At 34.6% G+C, this 23,120-nt stretch overlaps 1 protein-coding gene across 1 annotated transcript; it reads right to left on the bottom strand.

The window, feature by feature from the left end:
- Window positions 1-1,146: 1,146 nt before the first annotated feature.
- On the bottom strand, window positions 1,147-16,704 carry MS3_00010013 (uncharacterized protein; the record flags this gene model as incomplete). The annotated part of the gene is made up of 20 exons (XM_051218343.1): window positions 1,147-1,160; window positions 1,272-1,325; window positions 1,371-1,427; window positions 2,380-2,448; window positions 2,968-3,024; window positions 3,289-3,357; window positions 3,480-3,521; window positions 3,949-4,005; window positions 5,357-5,395; window positions 6,538-6,600; window positions 7,329-7,394; window positions 8,284-8,340; window positions 9,159-9,227; window positions 9,652-9,705; window positions 10,902-10,943; window positions 12,180-12,236; window positions 13,047-13,106; window positions 13,408-13,467; window positions 14,987-15,034; window positions 16,656-16,704. The coding sequence occupies 20 exons, from the start codon at window positions 16,702-16,704 to the stop codon at window positions 1,147-1,149; spliced, it is 1,083 nt and encodes a 360-aa protein (XP_051072930.1).
- Between the last annotated feature and the right edge of the window lie 6,416 nt (window positions 16,705-23,120).

The following is a 23,120-nucleotide window of genomic DNA, read 5'->3' as shown; positions in this document are numbered from 1 at the left end:
TTATTTTATCTATAAATATTCCCTTATGAGTGACGATTCCATCACCTCACTTATCATGAGTTGATATTCGCACAAATGATGCACTGGTTGACCTAGTAAATGTCGACAAAGCCGAGTGAAGAAGCTGCACAGGAGACTGAGTAACGGAAGCTATAAGTTGTGATCGATTAGATTGTTTGGAACATGTGTCACCTGTGCCTATTCACCACTTGCTTCAACTGGCTGCTCCTAGTCCAACAGACAGCCTAATCAGGTGTTAGCATTAGTCTATGAAGTCACAGATTGTTGTTCCGAACTCATCAGTAGGTGCAGCACATATGATTTAAACCAATGCGTTAATAACAATCACTGTTTGGAGTTGTCAAGGTGTTGACATGGCTCAGAATCGTCCACTCTATCTTCCACTAGATATCGAACCTCAGTAATCCTCCATGCAAACGCTTTAAATCTACCATTTCAAACAATATTAAGGACGTGTAATTTTCATGACTATCATCGCTAACATTCTATCTCAATGTATTTTGTTACTTTCATCTCTATATGCTAATATGGTTTGACGATATGCACCAATACATACCGACAGCAGGGTCTAAGCTAGTGATAGTTGAATGATTGACGATTGCAACAGAACATTCATTGTCTCACATTTTAAGGAAGAATTGTTAAGGAGTCTTGACATTTTCGCTCTACAATCATTTGTAATTGTAAGATATGATTTGATAGTTTATTAAGTGAAAAGGTTGTCATCTGATTTAAGTTGGTGCATTCCCTAAGACATTTATTCAATCAATCAAGTAACTTAATGCATTTTAATCAATCCATTTACTACCTTGATTAGTTTATATGCGTGATAAATACTCATAGGTAATATTGCATACTATAACAAAGCCAATACAGCATCCAATAATATAAGCGAAGTTGCATAATGGCTAGCAGTGGAATGCAGTTTGAATCACGTTTCGTCCTATTTCAGAAATGTCAGCCGGATGTACCTGTATCTCAGAGTTGATGTTCACTCTGGGACTCGAACCCAGTACCACACTATAAGATCCAGATACATCCCACTGATGAATATTAAATAGGATGAAACGCGCGAGTGAAAATCGGAAAACATCTTCTAAGGTGATTACTCACATTTTTAGGCCTTTAAATTGAGTTTACTGAAGAAAAATCAGAATTATTCAAAATGGTTTGTAAATAAGACAATATTATCATACAATTACAAGTTTATTTCTACATTACGTAACAAAACCCCTAAAGAGAGTACTTACTTTCTTCCTGCATTATACTTTCGTAGATTTTTATTCTTTCTTCTAATGAAAGTACTTAATAAGTTAGTCGATTATTATCAAACAATAAAAGTCACTTACATTCAAGGACATCTATTCTTTGAACTTCCATATTTGTCAATGTTTTAAGATGATCATCTGTAAATCATGATGAAAATGAACTAAATTTTATCGAAATTAACAGTGTACAGTACTTGTTGAAGAGATCCAGGAAAAGCGGAACACTGCTCTGAAAACAGAGAGGAGCATCGTATCCAATAGGCATTCAACTGAAGGTTTACCAGAAACATTTAGAATGTGGTAAGTCACACGCCGAGTTTTTGATAAAATGAATACCTATACAGCAACTATATTTGAGTGACCTTCCATAATTTTCTGGAAGGCCATCTGAAATACCATAAAAGATCTCGATTTTCTATACATAAACTGGCCTTTGAAGTAAAGCGTCTTCTTCCATATTTCGCCCCTGTCCTCAACTGTCCACGTTGTTGTAAAGATCTAGCCTGGAGGTTACTAGATGAACGTAGGAACCGAATCAAGCGTTCAATTGCAAGACATTTCATTATTAGACAGATCGCAACTGTAAGTTAACTAACCCATAAGAGAAATAAAAAAGTTGGTGATCTGACGTTCAAAGGGATATTCTTGTGTAAACATTTCACTTTGCTTTTAAGAATAAATAAAATAGAGAAGCATATAATAATTTCCCAAGTTACTATAAGTATGAATGTTTGGTGGAGAATTTGTAAACGTGATTTTGTATACCAGATAGGATGAAACGCGCGTCAAACTGGATTCCACTTGTAGCCAATATCCATCTTTGCTTATAATCTGATAAAACTATTTTACTAAAACATCTTAGAATCACATACTGATTTCATTATCTCGTTGAAAATTAAATTGCTACATACGGAAAATTAGGCCAAAGGAGGAGGGGAAGACCGAAGAAAATAATACATTGATAAACCGTGTGGGACACCTTATTGGTCGGCATAATTAAGTAAGTAACATTCAGATAATTGGCTACTACATAAACTATCGACTTCAAACGAAAAACACATTTCATTGGTGTTATTTGCACAAAACGTACATGTAGCATCCTCGTTTCTAATAGTGACATTACGCTTTTTGTCTTGTTCAGCTATCACTTCTGGATTTGCTATAAAATATAATCAAAGTAAAACATGGTTAATTGAGGTGCTAGTTATATTACTCAGTAAAACTGTGATTTATAGACAACTTTTTCAAAGTGTTCATCTATCTACTAGAGCTAAACGAGGGTTATAAAGCAGTTTGAATTATAAGAATTACGATTCACAGTTTACGATTATGGCTAGGAATTAGATTTCGCGTTTTTGTTATGAACCGTTATCAGCTACTGTGAGATGATGATTTGTAGACTAGGTGGATTGTTATGATGAAGTTTTGTTCTATGAGCTGGATGGCATGGTTGTAGAGCATTCATCATTCCACTAAACGACATCACCAGCACAAATTTTAGGTAGATTTCTATCATCGAAATCAGCTATAATGCCTAAATTTCATTTAGCCAAATGGATGATTAAACTTTGCGCTAAAATCCGACACCTGTTATCTTATACGTGATTGGTTCGTCCATAAATTATTGTCTCGCCAATGATAAAATTATTTACTTCACAATTCAGTTATTAATACTTACCAAAAAGTACGTCATTAATAGCTTCATCTAAATTTTTCTCAGACTTATATATTCGGTCTAATGTGATATTTTCGGAAGTGCGAAAAGTGTACAAAATGAATTTGTTAAGGTTATGTTGTTTGTTTAGTTTCAATTGATATCAATACTTTGAGACTATCGTTTAAAACCTGAAAACACTGAACGGTCGTTTCGTCCTAGTATGTGAGTCGTCAGTTGTGCGGATACATGATCTTACACACAGGAATCCAATACTAAGACAAAACGGCTGTTCAATGCTTCCAGTAATGTAATAGTGGATCATCTAGTAAAATTACTATTCACTTTTATAATCACTGATAATCAGCCAAAGATCATCAACTTCACGTTCCAAATTATGTCGTTGGATTGGATCTAATAAACAAAGAATAACTGGTAACACTATGTGTGATAAGTTTGACATTATTATTCAAACACAAAATAGTTTATTTAACGTATGTAATTGTATGAAGTTATTTGCTTAATTATCAACATACCTGATGTGTTTTTGGCTTTAGCTACAACTGCCCTTATATCCCCTAAAATGATGATGATGTAAAATGGATACTAATTATTCTCGTATGTAATATGTTGAATAGTTATCATCAATTCAGATTAAACTAATCTTACTACATATATAAACGATTAGATCAATTAAATATATTTTGGAAACCCACACGATATGTATCAATACCAAGGTGCGACTTGATAGTTTATTATTACATTATATGTGTTATTTTCTTCTACCATATACAAGATAATTATTTCAAGTGACATATTGTGCGTTAAAACCTCGCGAGGCGGGGTCGTGGATAGGCACTGCTGAGGAGTCCCATACTAGGACGAAGCAGCCTTCAAGTGCTTCCAAGTTTTCTATTGTGGTCTGGCTTCAATTCACTCATGAATTCAATTATTACACTACAGTATTATTTAAAAGTAAATAAATTCGTTGAAATAATAACTAACGCGTGTAGTTATCTAGGTGTTCTGTCATCTCACTAATGTTTTTCTGCATTTCTTCGACTGAAATAAAATTGATGAAAGATGGTTATTTCACATTGATGATTCAATGAATGAAGAGAAAAACGTGATTATGAGATGGTGGAAAAGATTTGTAGCTCAGGTAGATGATTTTGATGGAGCTTAGTTCTCTGAGCTGGATGGTATGTTCATGGAGCTTTCATCGTTCTTCTAAGCGACATCATCAGCACAAACTTCAGGTCGAAGACAGCTCCAACCAGCTCAAAGTACAAAACTCCGTCAAAAATGTGATTATGCTCAGATTGTGTGTGATATGTTGACAATAAACATTAAATTGCTATCAGAGTTCACTTAAGTGAAAAACAAATCTTACTAAAACATCGGATTTCATGTGTCTAGATAAAGGATTTGTTTTGGTTCAAATACTCGTATCTGGACGAAATTAGAAAGAAGCGATGGAAGTGGATTGGGCATACATTGAGGAAAGCACCCAACTACGTCACAAGGTCAACCCTCACATGGAATCCTCAAGGTCAAAGGACAAGCGGAAGACCAAGGAGCACATTACATCGAGAAACCGAGACAGACATGAGAAGAATGAACAACCACTGAATAGAAGAGAAGAGGAAGGCTGCGGACAGTGTGGGTTGAAGAATGCTGGTCGACGGCCTGTGCTCCATTGGGAGTAACAGTCGTGAGTAAATACTAGTATCTGAAAATATCACCCATTTTAAATCATGGAATTGATTTATAAAGTGTGAACCTCCGCCAGTTGTTGAAATACGATCCAACCAAACAAGGTTCTAACAGACTAATCATCGATATATAATGGAGAACACATTTAGACTGGAGATAGAACAATACACTTAATATGAATAAAATGGATAAGTTACAAGAAAGTGAAAATGCTTGCAAAGCCGAGCCGTGATATTCGATGAGTTAAATTTCGAATCAATGTTACTACGTCCACCATTATTGAGGTACTTTTAGTGTTACATGTTGAAAGTCTGTTTTCCCAGTTATCTCACAATCAGCTTTGAGGATTGTGGTCAGAATTCAATAGCACTAAAAGTACTAGCAAAGATTTCTGCACACAAAGCACACAGCATATATTTTACATCATACTATAAAGTGGTTTCCTATCCGGGTCGGATAGTTCAGTGGTAACGTGTCTGACCGTGGAGATGAGGGACACGGGATCGAATTCTTAACGGAACATCAGTTCCCTCAATATTATAGTTACTAGATGACATACTATTAAAAAACGAGAATCAAGAGAATGATAATTTGATTGAATGTGCATTAAAATAGGGAATTATTCGGTTATTAAATTGTGCAATACGTTCTCATGAATATGTATCAGAAATCAATTAATATGCCACATTAATCTCACGGTGTGGGTGCAATTTCGGTAAATCTTTTTTAACTGCATCTATTTTACATCAAAGAAAACGACGCATTATCAGTAAATATAAATGAAAGATCGATATTGAAGTCAGTTATGCTAAATTTTCATTCCCTTATATGACATATATTTACAAAAATTATTGGCTGTCATAAGGCGGTTAGAATGACTTGGAATTCTGGAAGAACAATTATCTACTTACTAACTTACGCCTGTTCATTTTGACCCATAGACTATTATGATACGATTTTTCATTCTTGAGTTATGCTCACTCTATTAATTATAATCTCCAACATTCACAATCACTTTTGTTTAGATCTTGGCACAATTGTGTATGTTGTGTTTTATCATATGATGTGGTCTGTTTGGTTTGCATATAAACACAGTATATTTGAATTAGAGGATTCATATTGTGGACTTAACAGGAAGGGCTAGGCAGGAAGTAGGACCGGTAATGACTCTAGACTTCTCGTACGGGTTTTACGCATCACTAATCTAGTCGATAAATCAATGTTCTATAATTGACGACATCGTTACTTAATATATTCATAGGGCACAGGGCCTTAAGATACAATAGCATTATATCATAATATATTGGGTTAGTTGGATTGATCTTTGTATTCGGTTTAATTATTTGCTTGATCGATGTTAAAGTAAACGTTGTCAGTAATCGAATCACTTAGAGAAAAATATTTAAGTGACGATAATGGACGGTTTGATTTTATAAAAATAGCAATCTATATCTATGTTCACCGAGTTTGATGTGTTAACTTGTTTATTCTGGTTGGTGTCTTGTTTACGAAACTTCGTTGGAAGTGGATAGAACATGCACTACGGCAATCATCAAACTGCATCACAAGTCAAGCTCTAACTTGGAGTGGTGAAGAGAAACGGAAAAGAAGAAGGCTAATTATAACATTTGGTTGGAAAATAGAAGCATATATGAGAAGGATGAACAACACCTGAAAATGATTGTCCAGTACAGAGTTGTGTATTGAGTGCTGATGGGCTGCCTATGCTTCCCCACGAGATGCAATGGTCGTGAGACCTTGTCGTTTAAAAAAGTAAACCGCTGACTAGGAAATATAATTTCATGTTAATTCGCTACATTGTTGGAAATTAATGTATTCACTGAAAAAGATATATATAAAACTGGCCGTGAAACTCACCGCAGAAATTGCTAAAGGCAAGGTTTGTCTCAATCAATTCCTTATTTGTGCTGATAACACGTACTTATATTGAAAAAAGAAGATCAAGATAAGACAATTATAAAAATCATCACACAGAATACTGCATTATTTAAAGGCCTTGTTTGATTTTTACCACTAGTAATACTAATATAACTGTCTCCATCATGAGATATTTCTCCCCATGACTATTACATAACATATTAATAGTGCTATCCAGCACATACTTATATTCACCAAACAATTATCATGTTCTAATGTATGTTATTGATGATGGTTGTAGTGGTCCTCAACGTTTCAGCTCCGTTAAGTAGGAATTTCTTGACATTCGTATTGAATATTCTGTCTTTGATATTGGTTGATGGTTGTTTTGATTTCTATATGTTCTTTAACCATAGGGATGCTGTTATTATTTTACCAATCCTCGCATTCACGTCTGAATCAGATCTTCCTTGTTCATTGATGATACTACCCAAGTACGTGAAGGATTTCACTTCTTCCAAAGTTTCGCCATCAAATGTGATTGGGTTGGTGTTCTCTGTGTTGAATTTGAGAATGATCTAATAACAGTCTATGGAATACTCACATTATTAGGATAATGATCCAGTAACTCTTATAGCCACTTACATTATAGTACCATTTACCATCAAGAATGAGATCACTTAATAAGCAATCGTATATCTCAGCTTACAGAATTCACTATACAAACAAGATTACAAATCAATAGTCTTTTATGTTACAGGTTTGCTTATTTGAAACTCTAATAAACATACATTTAGACTCTTTATATTGATTTTCAGTTTCTCCCAGAGTTGATTTTCTTTCATCAAGTGATTTCCCTTTAGTAGAATAAAAATGAAATCCAGTTATTAATGCAAATAATCTAATGTTTTCATCATGATGATTTACATTTCAATACATAAGTGATTTGTGTTTTGTTTTGCACACATCCACGATCTCACACCGTGGGATTTGAAACCAACACCTATCAGTCTCGCGCGAGAACACTTAAACTCTAGATTATTGAGCTGATATCCAACGGTGGTAATGTCTAACTTTAATTGATCCACAACATTGAGTCACAGCTTATGGTTTGCAATCATCTTTTACACTTACAAGATGTATTTTAGTTTATACAATTGCCAATTTCTTCGCACAAAATGACTATTCAACCGAGGGCTTCAACGGTTAGTCAGTAATGCAGTTTTCGATATTATGTGCTTAGTAGTAGTAGTAGTAGTAGTAGTAGTAGTAGTAGTAGTAGTAGTAGTAGTAGTAGTAGTAGTAGTAGTAGTAGTAGTAGTAGTAGTAGTAGTAGTAGTAGTAGTAGTAGTAGTAGTAGTAGTAGTAGGCGTTTTCACAAATACTTCAAGATTTCTGATAAGGTTATTAAATAAATACAGGTACACTCAACAGATGAGTCTCAAATAGGACGAAACGCACGTCGAACCGTATTCCACTATTTGCCACTATCCATCGTTGCTTATGAAGGTTGTAAATTAAGGCTTTACGCACAGTATGCACATAAACAAATAAAAAACCAATCAACTGCAGTCCTGAATAACAATGGGAATATACAAGTAAACATCAACAAGTGAATTTACTAGATGATTTCACACAGTATTGAAGTAAGCTTCAACAGCTATTGGCTGGAATTGACTTTCACAAATTCTTACTTAAATATTGATTGATAAAACTTCATTCTCAATATGGATATCAAGTACTCACCGTTATTTTCTGTCAAAGACGAGCTTTTGGATGAAATTTTCATGTTCAAGTATATGTCTGCATGAAACAAAAAACAATAGCAGTCAATGTGAATTTGAAAGTAGTATGTATAGACTTTGATTCCTCATGAATTTATAATTTTAACAGTTGAACCCATTCAAAATGTTATTTGCACTGAGGTATTTTCTTGAGGCAGATTCACAAAACTCTTCGTAGAAAGCCAAAAAGAAAGGCTCTGAAAACATTGAGAATCATCTTATCTAATGAGCATCTATTAGACGTTTATGCAAAATTCAAGCAAAACATCAATAATTTGACAGGTCATATACGCACTTGTGATTGAATGATTATCTATGCTGCTAGTTTGTTCATGAGCTCTCCAAAACGTTTCAGAAACACAAGGACATCTCAAACTCTATAAAAACCTTGAATCTTTCGTACATGAACTGATCTTTGATGTATGAAGTTTGCTGTCTTCCCTGTGTCGGTTATGATTGTTAATGCATCAAAAATGACAGTGTTTTGTTTGACTCCTGTTCTATTGTGAACTTGATGTCATAGAAGACATTGTTGGTCATTTTGTAGGTGAAAGCATCGAGGATTTTCAATGATCAGTGCATGAAATTCTATTGAACAATCTGAAATCATATATCATGTTTGAAAAGTTCACCGAATGAGGATTACGAAGTAAGGCTAATACAAACTATTTTCTTGTAGATCAGCATTAATATTCAGTGGAATATATATATAATTATATTACATGTGTAGTAAGTATACTCATTCATAGATTTAATGGATTGATATAGTTTCTTTATTGGTCAAGTGAATTTCATTACTGATTATGTGATATTAAAAAGTTTTTATCTAAAACCTACTGGTTGCTAGATCAAAGTCTAATCTTGCATTCCACTTCTTCTCTATTACAGATTCTATTAAACTATCGACTACAATAGATGATTGAAAAAAGAAAAAAATTTATCGAATGTATTACTCTTATTATCACGAATTATATATAAGCCAACTCCAATTCATTCCATTAAGATTTTGTCAGTCAGTCAGGTACAACATACGATCAGTCACATATGTGCATCGACCAAAATTGTCACACCTTACTCATTAGCACAACAAGATGAACACCGAATTTATCGAAGTAGTTACTTCACTGGTAGTAATATATGAAAGCTTGTGTTCAATACATCCTCATTATAAAAGCTACTGAACAGCTTATATAGATATCAATTTACTGATGTGATATGCTTAGATCTTAGAACAGTGACAAGTTACTGTGACAGGTTTCATATAGAACTTATGCACATCATGTATAGTAACCGTCAAATGATAACATAACAAGGTGTTTTTTAAACCTACAATAGTCATCAAGTCCTGAATTCGTCTTTATATCAGATAGTCGTTCATAATTTTCTGATAAAAGAATGGTAACACAGACTATTATGTTAATGAAATGTTCATCTTTTTTTACTCTTTCAATGAAGTATAATAAACACCGGAATAATCCATAAATGCGAAAAAATGCGATGTGTAATGTGATCCGGTGAGACCCATGAAGTTTTGCTTATGGGTTTATGTAGGAACATTGTGCTACCTATAGCCAGTTTGCTGAGCGCACGTTGTTCCATTACGTCTTTTGATGTTTAGGTTCACCATCGGGTCATCTCTTGAGCACTTTACTATGATCGATTGCAGCCTATCATAGAACTGATCTTTTTCATCGTCATTGCTATCATTGGTGGGTGGATAACATTGGATAACATTCATTGGATTACCCTCACTCATCGTTTTTGAAGATGTTTTTTATGATCATTGATCAATGAGATTCCTTTCCTTTACTTGATTTTTGTGCTTCTTTGAACAACATGAGAGGAAATGCTTGTCTACAAGGGGCATTTCCTTCTTTGTGAATACAGTTCAGAAACATCTCCCCGAATCTAATATGTCCTGTCCAGTATAAGTCAAACGAATTTCACTTGTTGTTTCCATAGCTGTTTGACTGATCCTCCCAGTATGACACATTGTCCGGACGTTCAGTGGTTCAATAATAATTGTTGATCTGATTATTAGAAGAAGAATCGGTTGTGTGACTTCCGATGAATCGCGCATTTCATCATGAGGAATCATACTTCTACTTTCATTCGGAGGGCGGATTTTAAATGGTCTAATCGTTTTACCCTGGTTAATGATTTTTGAGCAAGATGATTTTCAACGAGATGGAGTTGCTGACCTCATGTCCAACCTTCCTCTTTTACACGCCCTTTGGACTAGTAGTGACCCTAGAATAGCTACAAACGGAGTTAATCCAAGTGTAATCATAAAATAGTGTTGAATGTGGAATCGTGTGAAAGCAACACCGATCTCCGATATTCCACAGCATAATTTGCAATGATAAAGCCTCATAAAATAGGCACACATCTACCACAGTGAATACAACAACGTTAAAATTTGCTTCGTTCTACTTATCTCGAAATTATCTATTGAGTAACATCGTTGGTAAACTCCAACTGAGTAAATATGAGTGACTGAATTTTTCAAAATGAAATCCAATTTGCCACAGTTATTTATCAGTTATAAACGTGAAATACATACAAAATGAATTGACTTACCTGAGTACGTCTGCAGTAAATTAGCATCATTGGGAGTGATATCTGTATTTAGTAAAAATCACTCGAGTATGAATCTTAGAAACTAATGTGGTGTTGTTCTTTAGAAACATATTACTCCATCATTCTGTTGCACTAATAATGCATTTACAAACTGTTTGTCCAAACGTTAACATTACATTATGCATGATATTTGCTAATGGGATGTGGTTGTATTTTGTTACTCACTTCCCACTATTAAGCCTCCATAGAGCCAAAGAACTGTGGCGAAACCAGAACGTTCCTAAATTACTTACGTAAAACGATAAACTCAATAGAAGCATAGGCCACTGACCAGTGATGTTTAATCAACACCGTCTTGGTACCTTCTTTACAGTTAATGCTTATTACTATTCATCGTCTTTACATATATTTCCATGCTGGCTTGTTCACAGAGACAGTCGACTATTGGTTAAACTATCCCGTCAAAATATAAGAACATATGTCTTAAAAACTTTATAAATAACACTAAGTTACTGATATTGATTGTCATAATTTGCAAGTTTTACTGTCTTCGTTTAAAATGTATAGTGAAAATTTTGACTTTGACTAGAATTGACAGTTACTTTGAGCTTCAGATATCCATCAGTTTAAGAAGTAATGCACCTCCTTTCAAACAACCTGCTGATCTATTTATTCATGCGATTGTCATAGATCTTGTTCATTGTAATGATTTGAAGCATATCTCAGGTAGCTTTGTGTATGTGTTTGTGTGGTAATATGGATACATCTCTAGCCAATACTTGGAAAACACATACATCTGCAAATTGCACACCAGTTTTGTGCAATTGTCGCAAAACATATTGCCTCATGACACATCATCATGCCTGATGTTATCCATTTTGAACAATTCAGACTGTAGTTTGTCTTCTCTTATCCACACTGTGTCCAATCAGCTTCACTCATTGCAGACAATGCCTGATTGTATGTTCTCATCTACACTGTTAACCAAATATCATTCGCAGTTTCAAAACTTGACCTGATATTCCATTCACTTTTAATAGCTGCTTCTGTGGTTGTTAGACTGAATATCGCTATCGTGACATCATAAGAGTTCCGTGTTTCATCATGAACTGTCATAGTCATTCAATATGGGGTCACTTCCATACTCAGGACACAATTTCAATGGTTTCATTGATTGTCTCTGATAAGATTTATTTCACCGACGTTGTTAGACAACTATTATTAGGTATCTTTTACAACATATTTGCAATAAATAAATAAATATACACATCAACCTACTTTTGAGCAGATCTAAAATCCATTTGGCTGCATACAATTTTTCTAGCCTCATTACTTCTATTAAATGCAAAAACGGTACAAGAAAATCAGTGAAATGTGAAGACAGAAGCTTATCTGTAAACATCTAATTCGTCTGATCAGTGGATAGTTTTACTTACAGGTGACTAGAAGATTTGGAATCACAGTTAAAACATGTATGGGTAACGTTAATGATATATGTCACCAACAGATATAAATTGAAGTTAGTTTTCTGGCATATGAATTTGCAGTTGTATTTAATCGTTATCATGTTGAATGAAGGTGTGAAATCTGAAAAGAAACCCTTTTTCATCGCTCAAATATATGATCATGACTAAATATTAAACACTGAGTTAAGTGATATAGATCATCAGTACACTATTTATATTATCCAAGAGCATAATGTTATCAGTATGGGGTTGCAGATATTATTATGTTTTTGATTGAAATCATTAATCGATTGATGTTAAACCACCATTGTGTACCTGGAAGCACTGGAAGCCCTTTTCCTATTATTGTGAGACTTCTCTTTATTGCGCATCCCTGATTTTGCTTGCAGGTCTTGAACGTATGGTCGTCGGTCTCGCGTGCGGACGCCTGAACTCTGGAACACTGAGTAGGCATCTAACGGTGTTAATGTGTAACCTCAATCAATTGGATGAAACGGCCGTTCAGTGCTTCCAGGTTTTCAATGGTGGTCTAAAATCAATCGGTTCATGATCTCGATCAATAACAGAACTTCAGTTGTTTCTGGAAAAATTATTAAAAAGGATGAAATAAACTATAATGAATCATCAGTTACGTAGTAAGCTGCAACATATTTAATAAGTAATAGGATATTTCACTCACCATCTCGGAATGGTTTTTCAACACCTTGAAACTCGTATGGAAGTAGTTGCTCTGCGTAAACTTATTAACAAAAAATATATCAGAAGGGGCTATTTGTGGATATTATAGTAATTTTAATAATTGAGATCATGAGTCAATTGAAACTACAATGCACTGTGCTGAGGAGATTTACAATAGAAAGAAATGCCGAACCAGTGCTTTCTGGTTTCCCATGATGTTTTACCTTTAATTGACTCATGATTTCAACTAATATAAAGAAAATGCGTTGATCTTATGTTAGTAGCTTATGTATGCATACTGAAATGTTAATTTAAATCATTCCCTCTCAATACGATTTATCCACACTTTTCGAATTACTTACGTTTTTCTTGTTGAAGGTCATAGATACTTTCAGTGTACACTTTTAGTTTGAAGTATACATCTATGGTTTATGAAATAGACATTTTTTCAATTAAAAGGTTTATCTTCACACGTATATGTACATTTAATTACTATAACAAACAACTGCGAGAATTTAATAAATGTCTTTTGGTTTTGTTACTTAGGTGAAACTAGAGAGTGATTATTTGATACTCTAGAAAGACTAGTAGGTAAAGTGATAGGTAACCAAAGTATGAAGCATGTATATATATTCTTTGTTTGACAACGAGGAAGCAATCGACAGCATGGATAGGACAACATTATGGAGGCTTCTTCGGGATATACGACGTGCCCGAGAACATAGTCAACATCATAGAGGATGCTTATGATGAACTGAACTGCAAAATTGTGCACGGAGGACTTCTTACAGACTCGTTTGCAGTAAAGACCGGTATCAGGCAAGATTGATTACTTTTACTCTTTCTCTTTCTACTGGTGATCAACTGAATTATGAAGATATCGACATCTGAGAGGGAAGCACGAGTTATAGTGGACAGCTGGAATACGGCTGTACGATATAGTCTTCACAGATTGGTTTGTTCTTCTATCGTAAATGCAACAACAAATGCAGGAGAATACGACCAGTGTAGCAGCAACAGCAGCAGTAGGTCTCAACATACACAAAGAGAAAAACTGGATTTTTGATACAACACAGCATACACTAATCGAATGACACTTAACAAAGAAGCTCTTGAGGATGCAAGAACCTTGACTTATCTGGGCAGCGTCATTGATAAACGCTGTTGATCTGATGCAGATGCGAAAGCACGAATCAGCAAAGCAAGAGCAGCATATCTACAACAGAAGAACATCTGGAACTCAAAACAACTGTCAATCAACACGAAAGTCTGAATTTTGAATAGAAATGTCAAAACAGTTCAGCTGTTTGGGCAGAAACTTAGAGAAATACGACACACATCATCGAGAGGATACAAATTTTTATTAACAGTTGCTAACACAAACGATTCAGATCTGTCTGTCAAAAACTAACAGCAACAAATTACTGTGGGGGCGAACAAACCAGATCCGAACCAAGGAAGAAATCAGGAAGAAGGTGTAGACGCGGTTCGGACACAAACTGAGGGTACCTAGAGTATGTAAGTGAGTAAGTTAGCAACATTCACTGCTTCTTAAGCTTTCCTGGTCAATGTTTAATACATTTACTTGTCAGCCTATTCGTTTCCTTAATGTTTTCTATGTCAAAACGTCGATGAATAGTTGCGAGCTTGCTCTCTACGAATAAACTATGAAAAGAATTTAAAGAATATTCACTGACATTATGGATCGGTTGGTCTTTGTTAGCTTAATAGTTTGAAAGTTGTTAGATAGTAGAGTTCTATTCTAAAACTCGTCTAATTGTATCCTTCTTTTTGTATTGTCATTCAACTAACAAATACATTTCAACTTTCCAATGTTGTAAAAGTGCTACTCGAGTATGTTCAAATATCATTGAATAACTAATATTTCATTAGTTATGCAAATGCAGTTACAAAAAATTCACAGATTACTCATTATCTCACCATCGAGCACTTCACTTGCATTATCTGCTGTCACCAGATATTGTACACCTTTAAATTAAGAAATAAATTGATATTTGTTTTACAACATAACATTATTGATATAAATAGAAAGAAGAGCAAGTAAAGTTAGTGCGGAGCAAAGGAAGTTCTGATATCTATAGTTTTCCGGTTAAGTTGTAGACAATCTTAAGATATTTGACCAATGCAGTTGCCACTCACTCATCGTGGTCGTTATTTCAATAAATAGTTACAATTAGTAGTCATGTTGCTTTATTATGATTCATGTTTGTAGATAGTCTGATGAGGGTCAGATGAGTTACATATTCTCCTAGCCTTATTATTACTGACTGATACTTCCTGTTGGATTGTGTCAAATTGCTGTCGGATTTTGTTGTAGAAATATAGTTACATCCTAGTCAGGTTAGTCATGTGTTCTTGATTTGAGTTGTGTTGAAGTCCTTTTGAATAATAGAAGCAATTTGGTGTAGAGATTTGTCTAAGGCAAATTAACGTCCCATTTGTGTGTACAAAGAAGATTGAGCATTATAACAGATTCATTATAAGTGAGTTATAAAGAATGATTGGGAAGACTTCTTTCTAACTGTCATCTTAAAGTGAAGGCCTCCATCAGTTCAACATCCTAATTACTGAAAATAACACATGTATAATAAATATTTATAGTGATTATGGTTCTTAACTTAAATCAAACCTAATATCCAAGAATATTACTGGTTTATAGAATTGTAAGTTCAGCTTTTGAATAAATTTCACATGAACATTGTGGGATGACGGCTCAGTGGTCTAGAGGTAAAGCGTTTGTTTGAGAAACTGAAGGCCCTGGGTTTGAATCCCGCAAGTGGGATCTTCAATGAGCAATGCTGTGGAGTCCCACAACAGGACGAATCGTTCGTTTAGTGCATCCAGGTTTTCAATGATGGTTTAACATGATCTCAATCAAAAACTTAATAACCTCCACAACCCTATACTGTTAAATTCTTTCATTTGATTTCACTTCACATGTTCATATGTAATTCACATCATGTCAATATACATAGTTTTTAATCAAATCATTGCCTAATACAAGCGAAGATAAATAGTGGTTAGCGATGGAATCTAGTTTGACGCGCGTTTTGTCCTATTTTGATACTTGTCAAATAGAGTTGATGTTTTTTGTGGAATTTTTACCCAATACTGTTCATTTCAAACGTCATCACGTTATCGCCTTAGTTATAGGTTATATATTATATAAGCATGTGATCATTAATGATTATAGTGTGAATAAATTATTATAGATTTCAATGTTTAAGAAAATGAGTCAGTTGAAGCTAGACTATCATGGAAGAACTGAAAGCACTGGACGTCCGTTTCGTTAAATTGTGTGACTCCAGCAATGCTCAATCACGACTTCCCTCCCTTGCGATATACGAACTCATTACCTACTGGTTTCGCATTTAACCACTACACCACTTAGCTGGCATCCAACGTTGTCAATATACAGTACTTCTAAGTTTTCCATGATGGTATAGCTTCAACTGACTGAAGATCTCAATCATTGAAATTACTATAATATCCACAAAACACATCTGATATTATAAATTTATTCAAGGGAGGAAATATTTTCTATATTATACAGTACAATTCATAGTAAAAATAAATGTCGTTTACTTACCAAGATAATATATAAAAATCACTGCAGCTTGCATGAGACAGGCTTTCATTTGTTTCACAAAATAATCTTTTCACAATGAATGCTTTTTCAGTTATGTATGCATATTTATATATGAGGCAAATAGGTATAATCAAAGATGAGAAACGGAATCTGTGTGAACTCTGGAATGGATACTTTTCTTATGTTTCTGAAGTGGTTTAACATTAAACATTATTTGTGTGATTGAAAAACTAGTTACCAAGCCGTAACATATTCAGGTGTATGTTCAAAATAAACCAAGTGAATGGAGGGTGGGTAGCTTTTGTTAAGGACACTAAGTATATTACTTGTTAAACAAATTAACATGTAATTCGTTAAATATACGCAGTACATACTTAAAATCAAGAAGGTGTACCTTTGAAGAGAAAAAAGGACATCACATTCTCAGGAAACTTGTGATACAGATGAGAAAACAATTTCTGAGTATATTTCGTTATTAAGTTTATTGTTTCTCACTTGCAAAATTAATGTTTTTGTTGTTAAGGTCAACCAATATATTATCTTGTGAAGAGTTATTTGGTGAGTTGTGAAGACTATACGTTAAATACTTTATTTGTTAGTCGTTCATCAATTGTTCTTTATATCCTTCATGACCCTTTCACTTCTCTACTTCTTTCGGTTTCTCTTTCATTTTTCCTCGGTTCAATCTTCTCAATTTTCTTTTGAAAAACCTTCCACTTCTGATCGTTGTTACATGATACAAATATCTATCAATATAATTAGCACGTACCACACTCGTTCCCCATTTCAATAAGCTGTTCTCGCAGTCGTTCCGATCACCGTATCACTGTATTCGTTGTCGTTGTTCGCATCATGGTGCGATTGAAACGATAAATTTAGTTAAACAGAATTTATGCACTTACCCTTCTCTCTTTACTAGATCATGTATATAGCTGTCAATTGAATTATTTGGGTCTTGTCAGATGTGGAGATCATAATAACTCAATCAACCAACGATCAATCAATCATTCAGTATACGAAAAACCAAATAAAAACTGGAAAGCGATATGCCAGAAAACTAACTTCAATTTATGTCGTTTGGTGATAGATGGCATTGATGTAAAGAATACATATTCACTGAGACTGCAAATTTTATCGTCAGTAAAGCTATTCAGTGATCTGACGAATTAGATGTTTACAGATAAGCTTCTGTCTGCACATTTCACTGATATTCTGGTACTGTTTTGCGTTTAATAGAAATAATGAGGCTAGAAAAATTGTATGCAGCTAAATGGACTTACTATCTATCAATGATAATTTTTCTTGACTTAGGAGCAGTGTCCGTCATTGAAAGGTGTTGCTGTTTCAGGATTGCATTGCATCAACCACTGAACTAACGATAGGGAGCGTCGACAACTTCACTTATCTCGGAAGTCTGGTCAACCCTGGTGGGATGGTGTCTGACGAAATCTCTTCACAGATCCAGGAAGCTCGTTTGTCTTTTGCCAACTTACGTCACTTATGGCGTAGGCGAGATATCCGCCTATCAATAAAATAAGGAGTATACCGCGCCGCAGTCCGTTTTGTTTTAATTTACGACAACGAAACATGGTTGTTAAGATTGAAAGGTACTCGTAAGCTACTAGTATTTGACCACAGATACCTTAGAAATATTGCTCGCATCTGCTGGGATCACCAGGTAAGTAATAGTCAGGTTAGACGGATGGTATTAAGGAATGATGGTAAATCGGTTGACGAGGTTGTGAATCCTCGTCGACTGAGATGGTTGAGTCACGTAATAGGTATGCCATAACAGCGATAACCACGACGCGCAATACTTACTGATTAGTGTTGGGGGTGGTTAGAAAAAAGTTCGGGGCGCACAAATCAAAATGTGGCATCAGTACTTGAAGTCACTAACTTCTATTACTAGCCATGTTAAGAAATGCAGACTTCTTAGTTGAGGTCCGCGTGGCGTATATGCATTTTTTTCTCCCATAATCTATGTGATTATAATCGCTTCATATCTTTGTTCCTGCCAACTATATCTTTGTTTCTGTACTATATCCTTATGCACAATCTTTCATATATTACTACCAGTGAAGTAACTACCTCGATGAATTCGGTGTTCATCTTGTTGTACTAATGAGCATGGTGTGACAACTTTGATCGATGCACATATGTGACTGATCGTATGTTGTACCTGACTGACTGACAAAATCTTAATGGAATGAATTTGAGTTGGCTTATATATAATTCGTGATAATAAGAGTAATACATTCGATAAATTTTTTTCTTTTTTCAATCATCTATTGTAGTCGATAGTTTAATAGAATCTGTAATAGAGAAGAAGTGGAATGCAAGATTAGACTTTGATCTAGCAACCAGTAGGTTTTAGATAAAAACTTTTTAACATCACATAATCAGTAATGAAATTCACTTGACCAATAAAGAAACTATATCAATCCATTAAATCTATGAATGAGTATACTTACTACACATGTAATATAATTATATATATATTCCACTGAATATTAATGCTGATCTACAAGAAAATAGTTTGTATTAGCCTTACTTCGTAATCCTCATTCGGTGAACTTTTCAAACATGATATATGATTTCATATTCTTCAATAGAATTTCATGCACTGATCATTGAAAATCGTCGATGCTTTCACCTACAAAATGACCAACAATGTCTTCCATGACATCAAGTTCACAATAGAACAGGAGTCAAACAAAACACTGTCATTTTTGATGCATTAACAATCATAACCGACACAGGGAAACTGAAACACAGGGAAGACAGCAAACTTCATACATCAAAGATCAGTTCATGTACGAAAGATTCAAGGTTTTTATAGAGTTTGAGATGTCCTTGTGTTTCTGAAACGTTTTGGAGAGCTCATGAACAAACTAGCAGCATAGATAATCATTCAATCACAAGTGCGTATATGACCTGTCAAATTATTGATGTTTTGCTTGAATTTTGCATAAACGTCTAATAGATGCTCATTAGATAAGATGATTCTCAATGTTTTCAGAGCCTTTCTTTTTGGCTTTCTACGAAGAGTTTTGTGAATCTGCCTCAAGAAAATACCTCAGTGCAAATAACATTTTGAATGGGTTCAACTGTTAAAATCATAAATTCATGAGGAATCAAAGTCTATACATACTACTTTCAAATTCACATTGACTGCTATTGTTTTTTGTTTCATGCAGACATATACTTGAACATGAAAATTTCATCCAAAAGCTCGTCTTTGACAGAAAATAACGGTGAGTACTTGATATCCATATTGAGAATGAAGTTTTATCAATCAATATTTAAGTAAGAATTTGTGAAAGTCAATTCCAGCCAATAGCTGTTGAAGCTTACTTCAATACTGTGTGAAATCATCTAGTAAATTCACTTGTTGATGTTTACTTGTATATTCCCATTGTTATTCAGGACTGCAGTCGAATAATTGTTTATTGTTCTTTGTGTTCAGAAGAAATGTGTAACACCTTAATCTCTCCCCCGGCTTTAAATAATAAATAAATTTATTTATTCTTTTTCAAACTTTCTATTCGTTTATTATTTTTCTTCACTCCCCCTACCACTTTATTTTCTCTCAACTATATGTTTCATGGTCCAATTATCTGAACATTTCTTATTACGTCATCTTATAATTTTATAATTGTTATCTCAGTTTCTATATTTTTCTAATCATTGACCTATTTGCCGATTATGTAAGATTGGTTTGAACCTTTATTATTTCTTATCAAAACTAATGCACCTGTTATCACACCATCAATTTGTACTTTTTCACGTTTCACTTATTATGTAATCGTTTTCATTATTATCATTGACTTATAAACTACCTTGTTTGATATATTAATTTCGTATAAGCATATAAATATTACTGTATATTCGAGTAAAGCCTGATGAGGATCTAATCGAAAACAATATTGTCCGCTTATATATGATGTTCTAAATTTACAATATGGGAATATTTCAAATATATACTTCTATTTTCCAACCAAATGTTATATTGAGCCTTCTTCTTTTCTGATTCTCTTCATCACTCCAAGTTAGGGCTTGACTTCTGATGCATTTTAATTATATCTGTAATGTATGTTCTATCCAATTCCAATGAAGTTTCGTAAACAAGTCACCGACCAGAATAAACAAGTTAACACATCAAACTCGGTGAACATAAATATAGATTGCTATTTTTATAAAATCAAACCGTCCATTATCGTCACTTAAATATTTTTCTCTAAGTGATTCGATTACTGACGACGTTTACTTTAACATCGATCAAGCAAATAATTAAACCGAATGCAAAGATCAATCCAACTAACCTAATATATCATGATATAATACTATTGCATCTTAAGGCACTCTGCCCTATGAATGCATAACGATACATAACGATACCGTCAATTATAGAACATTGATTTATCGACTAGACTAATGATACGTAAACCCGTACGAGAAGTTTAGAGTCTGAACCGGTCCTGCTTCCTGCCTAGCCCTTCCTCTTAAGTCCCGAACACAAATCTCAACCTCCACAATATGAATCCTCCAATTCAAATATTTTGTGTTTATACACAAACCAAACCGACCACATCGTGCCATAAAATAGAAAATGCACAATTGTACCAAAATCTAACCAAAAGTGATTATGAATGTGGGAGATTGTAATTAATAGAGTGAGCATAACTGGCGGCCTGCTTGAACATCTGGGCTACCTGTTCCTCCGATCTAGATATTTCATCAAGTTGTCTGTTTTGTTGTTTGTTTTAGCACATCATTATGTCTATTGTGTGTACAATCTATGAAAAGTTTACAACCTTTCGCTATAGGTGATACAAATAGGTACAATCAGCGACATCATGGTGGCTGGCAATATGCATTGAAAAGAATGAACATTAATTAAATGTGGAATACCGAACTCCTAACATCTAACCGGTCATCATTCAAAATTTATCGTCCAAATAGATCAAGATATAAGAAAAGGAAACTTGTTGAAATACTTTATGCTGAGAATTCTATGTTGTACCAAAAATATAATTTTGAATGAAGATAATAATAATAATAATAATAATAATAATAATAATGATAAATAATAACTCAAGAATAAAATATCGTATCATAATAGTCTATGGGTCAAAATGAAGCAAGGCAAGAATTGATAAAGCATGGATAGCATTCTCACAGTTGAAGAACATATGGAACTCAAAACAAATGTGATCTAATATCAAAATGAGAACGTGAAGACAGTTCTAATGTACGGAGCTGAAGCGTGGAGAACTATCACAACGATCATCAAAAATGTATGAGTGCTTTTGGTAGGACTCTAATTTATGGACGAGCCAATCAGAAGCGTCTAAGGCGTTTCAAGGTCACGGCGCTAAGTTCAATGCGAGATGCTCACACTTGATCGTTTTACAGCAGATTTTAGAGAAGAGGTGATTGTTGAGAGACTACAGCAGATGGAACTATTAAGAAGTTCCTGTGTTTGTGACTGCGGCAATCAAATGACCGCAGCACGATGTACAGACTACCGCGATGACATAACACAACGAAGAAACTGGTAGGAAAATAAAGCAAAACAGAGAGACCGGTCAAGGACAACGAAGGCAGGTACAGATAAACAGATGAGTGGAACAATTTGAGGAACTCTTGAATAGACCAACTTCATTGAATCCACTGGATATCGAACACCACGCACAGATATTCCTATGGATGTCACTCAACCAACTACAGAACAAATCAACATAACCATCAGATAAACCAACAGTAGAGAAGCAGTAGGACTTGATAATATACTACCTGAAGCACTGGAACCACACATAGAGTTAGCTGCAAATATGCTCCACATCTTTTTCAGGAAGATTTGGAAGGGAGAACAAGTGTCACTGACAAACTGGTAAAAAACAAATCGTTCCAAGATACCAAAGAAAGGAGATTTGAGCAAGTGTGAGAAATACAGAGAAATCACACCCCTTTCAGTACCACCAAACTTTTTCAACAGTGTTGCTAAACCGGATGAAAGATTTAGCAGACTTCCAGTTTCGAGATCAACAAACTGGATTCTGTGAAGATCGTTCGTGCGCAGAACAAATCGTGACACTACAGATCATCGTTGAACAATCAGTTGAATGGAACTCGTCACTATACATCAACTTCCTTGGTTATGAGAAAGCGTTTGACAGCGTAGACAGCAGCATCTTCTGGAGCCTTCTTTGACAGTATTGTGTACCTGAGAAGATCGTCAACATCATACGACGGACTACAGTGTAAAGTCGTGCATGGACGACAGCTGACAGATGCATTACAAGTGAAGACCGGTGCCAAACAAGACCGTGTATCATCACCCTTTCTCTTTCTTAAAGTTGTTGATTCGATTATGAAGACCTCGACATCAAAGGGAAGCACAGAATAAAATGGATAGTTTGGATGCAACTAAACGATCTGAACTTCGCAGATCACATAGCT

The sequence above is a fragment of the Schistosoma haematobium genome, chromosome 1 (genome assembly GCF_000699445.3).
Source record: "Schistosoma haematobium chromosome 1, whole genome shotgun sequence".
Lineage (NCBI taxonomy): Eukaryota > Metazoa > Platyhelminthes > Trematoda > Strigeidida > Schistosomatidae > Schistosoma > Schistosoma haematobium.
Note: the sequence above shows the minus strand (reverse complement) of the source record. Positions and strands in the feature narration are given on the sequence as shown.